The following is a 7958-nucleotide window of genomic DNA, read 5'->3' on the forward strand; positions in this document are numbered from 1 at the left end:
GGCTTTCCTCATGCATCCGTGTTCCTGCTTCGCTTTGCCTGGAAGTGCCCCAGTCCCTTGGATCTCTTCCATCCCTGCTCCATCCCAGCAGCTCCGGGACAGCCATGGGGCACCTCCTCTCCCACACCAGATCTCCGGAAATAAAGCAAACCTTGCAGAGCACCTCGGTCGCCTCCCGGGAGGAGCAGGGGCACTCCTGCCACTTGCTTTGCTGTTTAACTTCCTTTTCCCAAATCAGAAGTGGCCGAAGCAAAGAGATGGTGAATTCAGCACATGAGTTTGTTTGTTTTTTTATCATGGAAGGTACAAGCCAGGCAAGGAAGAACATCCCCTTGCTGTGGCTACATTCGCTTTTAGTGGCTTTCCGAGCCGAATCTGAGAATTCCTCTCTTTATATCCAGTCTCTCTTAATACAATTTTAATATTCTGGTTGATCCTAAAGATGCAACGTTAACTATAGAAACAGCAGCAGAAAAGCGGAGGGTACAAGACATGTTTTTATACAAAAAAAAATTCTTTCGTCGCTTACAAAACATATGCAAAAGAAGCTAAAAAAAACCAAAAGGCATTGCTATTTGTTCTACATAAAAAATCTCATAACTAATGTTCTTTTTTTTTAAAAAAGAAATATCAAGCTTAGGCACAATTTTGCTGCTGGCTGCTTGTGAACAAGCCAAGAGAACACGCCACCCCCTCCTAACTGAGTGATATGTATTGACTGTTCTGCACTTTATACTTAAGGCAATTTTTTTTGTTTTCGTTCTGTTTTTGACAAAAAGTGTTTTTTTCCACCCCTTACGTCACACCAGGATCCGTCTGCGTGTGTCAGTATGAGCAGTACTACAGTTCATGGTTCAAGAAGGTTGCAGGTCACACCGAGGGCTTTCTTCCTACAGATCTCTGTATCCAGAGGAACAGGGAGACCTACAACTAAAATAAAATAAAAAAAAGAGTCTGAAGTGATGGAAATCCAAATGAGAATAAACCTGTGCTCCTTGCACGGGGACACCCGAGGCTCCTGCTGCAGCCTGTCCCTGCAGGAGTCAGGCCACAGGGCTGCAGCAGAGCTGGGACATGAGCTTTGCCTCTGTTTGGGTCAGGCCACCCCCAGGCACCCACTGGAACAGGGGACACCAAGGGACTGTGGCCCCTCCATGATCAGCTCCTGACCCACCACTCCTGGATCTGCTCAACCCCCCCCACCATCTCTGCACCACTGGGATAAACAGGCTCGGCTGCTCCTGGCCAAGCACAGGGTCCCCCTAAAAATGGGGACAGACCCTCAGAGCCTGTGCCTGCTCCAGTGCAGGATTTTTCACCTTCTCTGACTCTCCTGGCATTTCTAGGACCTGCCCATTCCCTCCCGTAGAGCCTCAAGGAAAAGGAGTTGCTGGTTTCCAGTGGCCAACTGGGGCAGGTCTGGGAGATGCAGAGCAGAGATGAGCTCACTCAGGGTGGGGAGAGCACAGAAACCCCCCATCCAAGCCATGGGGCTGCAACTCCTCCTGTGGGCCAGAGGCTTTGGGTGTCCACAGGGCACATGGCATGCACAAAGAATCATGGAATAGTTTGGGTTGGAAGGGACTTTAAAGCTCATCTCCTTCCAATCCCCTGCCATGGGCAGGGACACCTTCCACTAGACCAGGTTGTTCCATGTCCCATCCAACCTGGCCTTGAACACTTTCAGGGATGGAGTGTCCCCAGACTCTCTGGGCAACCTGTGCCAGTGCCTTGGACACGTGCAAGTCACTGACTTCAGGTAAATGAAGCAGGACCTTGGCTGGTGCTGAGGGAAAGGGGCTGAGCAGGCAGAGCAGAGCAATGCGTGTCAGCACGGGGTCGGGGTGTGGCATCACGGGGGAAAAATGGTACCTTTACATGTGTCCAACAGGGTTGTGACCGTCTCCTAGACCAGGATGTGAAGCTGAAAGTGTCATCTGGGGGTCTCCTACCACTCCGGACACTTTCTCCTCTTCCCGACGCTTCAAGCAGGCTGCTTTAGGGTTCAGGTTGCGCTCTGTGCCAGGAACAGGGAGGGGGAGCGGCCTCAGTGTGGGCAACAGCATCACACAGGGCAGCAGCAGCAGCAGCATCCAGGAGGGAGAGCGAGGACAGAGTCCCAGAGCAGCCCCACGGCACCACGTGGGGGGACAAGCCCCGTGCAGCTGCTCCTTGCTGTGCCTGCAGGAATTTGGCTGGACCCCTGTTTGAGCAGAACCTCAGGTCTGGCTGGACCCCCACGCCAATTTAAACATAGAATCCCAGAATGGTTTGGGTTGGAAGGGACCTTAAAGATCATCCAGTTCCATGGGCAGGGACACCTTCCACTAGCCCAGGTTGCTCCAAGCCCTGTCCAACCTGGCCTTGGACACTTCCAGGGATGGGGCAGCCACAGCTGCTCTGGGCAACCTGTGCCAGGGCCTCCCCATGTGCCTGTTTCAGGAACCCCCACGTGCCTCAACCAGCTCTCGGAGTTGAGGACTGAGTTTTCCAAAGCTGCTTAATGGGATCCAGGTGCCAAATTCCCATTAGGCAGGAGGGGAGAGGGAGAGAGCAGCCTCAAATCCACCCTGGGCTGGGGCCAGGGAGAGCTCAGCCAGCCCCCGGGGGTGCTGCTGGCACTGCAAACACACACCTCGCACCGAAAGCAGGAGTCAGGACAGAGATGCACGAACATGCAGAGACGGGGGGGAGAGACAGGCCCCGGAGTGCCCCTGCCAGCTGGTACCATACCTCGTACTTGCTGCTCCAGGCCCAGAATGACCTGCACCGCTTGCTGTAGGATGATCAGTTTGGTCTGTGCTTTGTCCGTTTTTAAGTGCATCTGACACATTCGTCCCAGTTCCTTAAAGGCCTCGTTAATGTCCCGCACACGCACCCTCTCCCTGGCGTTATTGGCCATTCTCCTCTCCCGGTCCCTCAGATCTTTGTCCTCCAGTGACAAGGCCTCGTCTGTACTGCTGGGTTCACAGCACCACAGGGGTTAGTCAGGGGGTGGTACCAAGGGGGGGGGGTTATATGTTGCCGTGCTGGGAGTGCTCCTGGTGTCCACTGGAAACGGCCCAAACAGCCTCACTTTGCAAAGCCAATTCCTCTGGGTCCTTCCAGGAGTGGCCTGGGCTGTGTCACCTCTGCGAGCCAGGTGAAGGTGCTGCCAGCATGAGGCTGGGTGCCCACGGGGCTGGAGGGTGCCCACGGGGCTGGAGGGTGCCCACAGGGCTGGAGGGTGCCCACGGGGCTGGAGGGTGCCCACGGGGCTGGAGGGTGCCCACGGGGCTGGAGGGTGCCCTTGGGGCTGGAGGGTGCCCACGGGGCTGGAGGGTGCTGCTGCAGGGGCAGTGACGTGGCATCAACACCGACACCTTCCCTCCTCTGCAAAATTTTGCCTCCCTGTTTTTGTTTTCGGCTGAAAACTCCAAGTCTGGGGGCCGGGTCTCAGCCAAAAACATCAGGTCTGAACCCCAAAAAAAGACTTTTTGGCAGAAAGCAAATCCCTCTTTGCAAGATTTCCTTCCAGAACTCCACCTGCAGCTCCCAGTGAAGGCGTTTGTGGCAGCGGTGCCACAGCAGCAGGAGCAGCCTGGCCTGGCACCCTCTTAGGGGGTGGGGGCAGCACCAGGGGCAGGAGCCAAGTGCCTGGGCTGCTGCTGAGGATCAGACTCAGATGCAGACACTGGATCCCACCAGAAGAGGGTGATTCTCTTTTCCAGGCACACTCAGAAGCTCTGGGAGAGCCTCTGCTGCCGACAGCACCCCATGGATGCCCGAAACAGGCCAGGACAGGGGGGAGGCAGAGTCGTGCTGGCAGCACCTTGAACTGTGGCCTTGCCCACAGCCCGACCCCTCCAAAGCCCCAGTTTATTCACAGACGACCTTCTCCCCCAGAGCAAAATTTCCTGCAGGAAGACACCTATCTGAGGAGGGTCCTTGGGTGAGCCCTGGCACTGGGACAGACTGTGGCCTTCCAGGGGAGCCACGTGGGGATAAGCCTTCAGTGAAGAGGGGCCACAGAGGCAGAGCCTTCCTGGGGGGCTGGAGGGCCTCTGAGCGGTGTATGGATGCAGGAAGGGGGAGCAAGTGCTCCCCAGGCAAGTGTTTGGCTGTGTAGGACAGAGGGCTGCCCACTGTCCCTGCCTGCAGCCTCTCCTTGCTGCCTCCTTCCTGTCCTTGTCCCCTCCTCGCTGCCCCAGCTGGCACTGCCACCGTCTCTCCACACACCCGGGATGGGCAGGGGGATGGGGCCACCGAGCCACCCCACAGCAGGACCCCAGCTCGCTCCTCCCAGCTCAGGCTGGTGGCCAATGGGTCCTGGCTGGTGGCTCTCCTGGGATGTCACAGCTTGGATGTCACTCCTGGGCAGGACGGAGCCATCTCCCTGCCCTCAGCACACGCCGCTGGCAGCTTGCAGGGGGTTATAAGGCAGCTCTGGCTGCCTTGTGCCCCGATCCAAGGGGTCACTGACCTGCCTGCCTGGGCTCCCTAAAACCCCTCAATCTCCTCCTTTCCCTTCCTGCCCCATAGCCACTGTGGCAGCAGGAGTGTCCTGGCAGCCTTGTCTGGGCACACAGGGACCCGACAGCCCCATTCCCACGGGGTGTGAGAGTGGGATTCTCTCCTGGAAACCCACAGAGAGGGGACACAGGCTGCCTGCACTGACACTGCTGAGGGCAGCCCACCGGGCTCAGCCACTTCCCTGGCTGCCTCCAGGGAGGGTTTAAAAAGGGACAAGCGTGGGAGACCAAAGTGAACACGGTGCCAACTCTGCCTAAGCCCTGCCCCCCTCGGTCCTGCCTGGGATCCGCGAGCAGCAAGTACAAGGTAGAGTGGGACCACCGAGAGGTCACGGCTGGGGACTGTCTGTAGGAGATCGGAAAGAACAGAACCAAAAAATAAAAACTCGAAATAAAATGGAAAAAAAAAAAAATCAAAAGGAAGGGGAAATTAAAAAAGAGACAGGAAAAAATATACATGTTATGAAAGGCAAAAAATTACAAACTGAAGAGAGGCACAAAGGACTCCAACATCAAGGCACAGCAAGGCCAGCAGAGAGGAGCACAGCCAGGCACAGCCCCCGACGCGTGTTACGACAGGCTCTGCAGAGAGAAAGGGGGTTATCCTGCCCCGGCACCCCGGGCTGGAGCGGGAACATGCACTGCGGGATGCGGGAACAAAGCAGCAAAGCCCTCCGGAGTGGGACACCGAGCCCTCCGCTTCCCATCCCACGGGGATGCAGCACCCAGGGCTGGGTGCACAGAGGGGTGCACTCAGGAGATGGTGCACACAGGAGATGGGTGCACACACGTGTGGAAGGAGGTGAGGGTGCCCCGGTGAGGGGCAGACCCTACACGCACCCACCGGCAGCTCCAGGCTCAGCTCGGAATGCACAGAGCTCCCAGCTTTTGTCTGGGACCAGCCTGTGCAGGCAGCAAGGGCTGCTCAGCCCAGGACATCCCGCTGCCCCTGGCACAGCTCCGGTGATCCCAGGGGTTTGCCAGGTGCCACACAGGTGGGACAGGAGCGCAGAGCCCCGCTGGGCAATGAGGTGGCACGGGGATGTGCTCTGTGCTCGGAGCAGCCCTGGGAGATGGCAGATTTGGGTCCCTCTGGGAGATTTGCTGGCTGGGGTTTTTCCAAGCTGGCCAAGCACGGAGCAGCCCTGGCTGCGGGGGAGTGACGGCGCAGGGCATGCAGCACACGCAGTGGCAGTGGGGAACGGAGGAGAGAACAGCAGGGAGGGATGCAAAAAAAGGCAAAAAAAAAATAAAAACAAAAAGGACATCAACGGCCTTGGGTTGGTCCCCAAGGCCACAGGGGAGAGAGACAGTGCGAGGCACCACAGCACGTCACAGGAGACAGACAGACAGACAGCCCCGTGCCGATCAGATACGTAAAATATCACCACTCCGGGACCCTCACTGACCTCTAACTTGTTGCTCCAGGTTCAGTATGACTGATACGGCCTGGTGTAGGATTAGCAGTTTGGTCTGCGGTTTTTCGCTGTTTAGGTGCAGTTGGCACATGCGTCCGAGCTCTTTAAAGGCCTCGTTGATGTCCCGGACCCGCAGGCGCTCACGGGCATTATTGGCGACCCTCCTTTCTCTCTCTCTCTCGGCTTTTTGCTCTGGGGGAAGAAGATCGTCCTCCTCATCCTCATCTTGACTAATGGTTTAAAATAAGAACGAGACAGGGACATTCCTCGCGTGCACTCTCAGCACTGGTCAACTCACAGACAAGAAACACACGGCGAGGCACCGAGATGCCGAGCCCCGCGTGGCCCCCGGTGCCCCCGATGGGACGTGCTGGCCTGTGCTGGCCTGTGCCACACGCTCGGGCACAGGGGCACGCAGGGACTTTGGAGAGAAGCAATTAAGGCTCTTCTTCTGCCTCTTTTTGTTTTGGTTTGGTTTGGTTTTAAACAACAGAGAAAGAAACCACAGCGCAACTAAAGCTTGTTGCTGGGAGGGCACAGGGTGGCCCCGAGAAGGTGAGGGCCGACACTGGAATCCCCAGCTGGAATTTGGGAAGACGCAGCCCTCTGCCTCCAGGGCAGGAGCGGGGCTGGCACTGCCCTGCTGGGCACCATCCCCCTGGTGAGGTCTCCGAGCTGGGGGTGGGGCTGCAGAACAGCCAGCGAGCTGGAACCTGACCTGCTGCCACTTCTCAGCTGGATGTGACAGAGGACACAGGAGCCCAAAGCAGACAGCAGAGATGCCCCAAGGCAGGGAAGAGGTCAAACCTTCCCTGTCTGGGGCTGAGCACTCGCTCCTTCCTGTGCACAGCCCCGAGGGCCCACGCAGGCGGGTGCAGCTGCTGGGGATGAGGTGGATCCCTCTGCTTTAGGAGCGTGAGGAAGCCCTGAGCCCACAGGGACAGGAGCCAGCAGAAGGGTGGCAGGGACCCTTCCCCTGGGGCAGCAGCAGGAGCCCAGGCTGTGTGAGGCCACACCAGGCTCCCGGGGTGGGCAGGGGCTGGGGGTCTGTGCCACAGGATGACCCTCAGCCTCACCGGGTCAAGCCCAGCACCCGGCAGGTCCCGGCGGCTGCACCCCGGCCCAAACACCCCCAGCCTGGGAACAGAGTAAGTGAAGGGAGAGACCTGTTCAAAGAGCACCTTGTTCTGTTCCGAGAGGGTTTCAGCTCCTTCTTCTCCTCCTCTGAGTTATCTGCCACTGACGTGTTCTCTTCATCCTCCTTCTCTTCCCTCTTTATTTCGCTCGTTCCCGAGGAGACGCTGCTCCGGCCCAACCCCCCGGACAAACCTGCTGAGAGAGCAGAGCCACATGAAGGGCTTGAGGGGCCTGACCCACACAGAAGGCTGGGGGGTCCCCAGGCCCTGCTCCTGCTGTGGCATCCCAAACTCATCCTGCACTGCTGCTCTGCAGGCAGCAAAGATGGAGGTGTGCTGGCTCTGCCCTGCTGCTGCTCCCTGTTCTCCCTCCACCTCCCAGGCCCTCCAAAATGAGAGCCCAACCTCTCCAGCACAGCAGGGCCTGGGGGGCTGTGCACCCACAGCTGGCAGGAGGGACAGGGACATGTAAGTCAAACCTAGTAGGATTAGATGGGATATTGGGAAGGAATTCTTAGTTGTGAGGGTGGTGAGGCCCTGGCACAGGTTGCCCAGAGCAGCTGTGGCTGCCCCATCCCTGGAAGTATCCAGGGCCAGGTTGGATGGGGTTTGAAGCAACCTGGGATGGTAGAAGGTGTCCCTGCCCATGGCAGGGGGTGGAACTGGATGGGCTTTAAGGTCCCTTCCAACTCAAACCAGTCTGGGATTCTATAAAATCTCTGGAAAAGGCTCAAGGTCCTGTGGATCATGCAAGGAAGCACCAACCTTGCAGGAGCATCCATGTCCCCCTGGGCTGCTGCTGCACAGGGCTGGACCTGACAGGTGACCCAAACTCCCTCTGCCTGGCAGGTGAGCCCTGGCACAGGTGAGCCCTGGCACAGGTGAGCCCTGGC

At 57.9% G+C, this 7958-nt stretch overlaps 1 protein-coding gene across 14 annotated transcripts in view; it reads right to left on the reverse strand.

Annotated features, from left to right (window-relative positions):
- Nucleotides 1-401: 401 nt before the first annotated feature.
- TCF3 (transcription factor 3) overlaps nt 402-7958 on the reverse strand; it is a 74747-nt gene continuing 67190 nt past the window's right edge. For 2 of the 14 annotated variants that reach the window (XM_027705119.1, XM_027705130.1), the window contains 4 exons: nt 7096-7261; nt 5921-6159; nt 1873-2017; nt 402-930 (listed from right to left, as the gene is read on the reverse strand). In XM_027705119.1, coding sequence (XP_027560920.1) covers nt 1875-2017; nt 5921-6159; nt 7096-7261 — 548 coding nt within the window. In that variant the 3' untranslated portion in view covers nt 402-930; nt 1873-1874. Of the gene's footprint in view, nt 931-1872; nt 2018-2733; nt 2961-5920; nt 6160-7095; nt 7262-7958 lie in introns of those variants that run through there. The other 12 variants (XM_027705129.1, XM_027705126.1, XM_027705124.1 and 9 more) reach the window with 12 other exon arrangements.

This window comes from Neopelma chrysocephalum, unplaced genomic scaffold (assembly GCF_003984885.1).
Source record: "Neopelma chrysocephalum unplaced genomic scaffold, ASM398488v2 Primary Assembly neopelma1_320, whole genome shotgun sequence".
In the NCBI taxonomy this organism is placed as follows: Eukaryota; Metazoa; Chordata; class Aves; order Passeriformes; family Pipridae; genus Neopelma; species Neopelma chrysocephalum.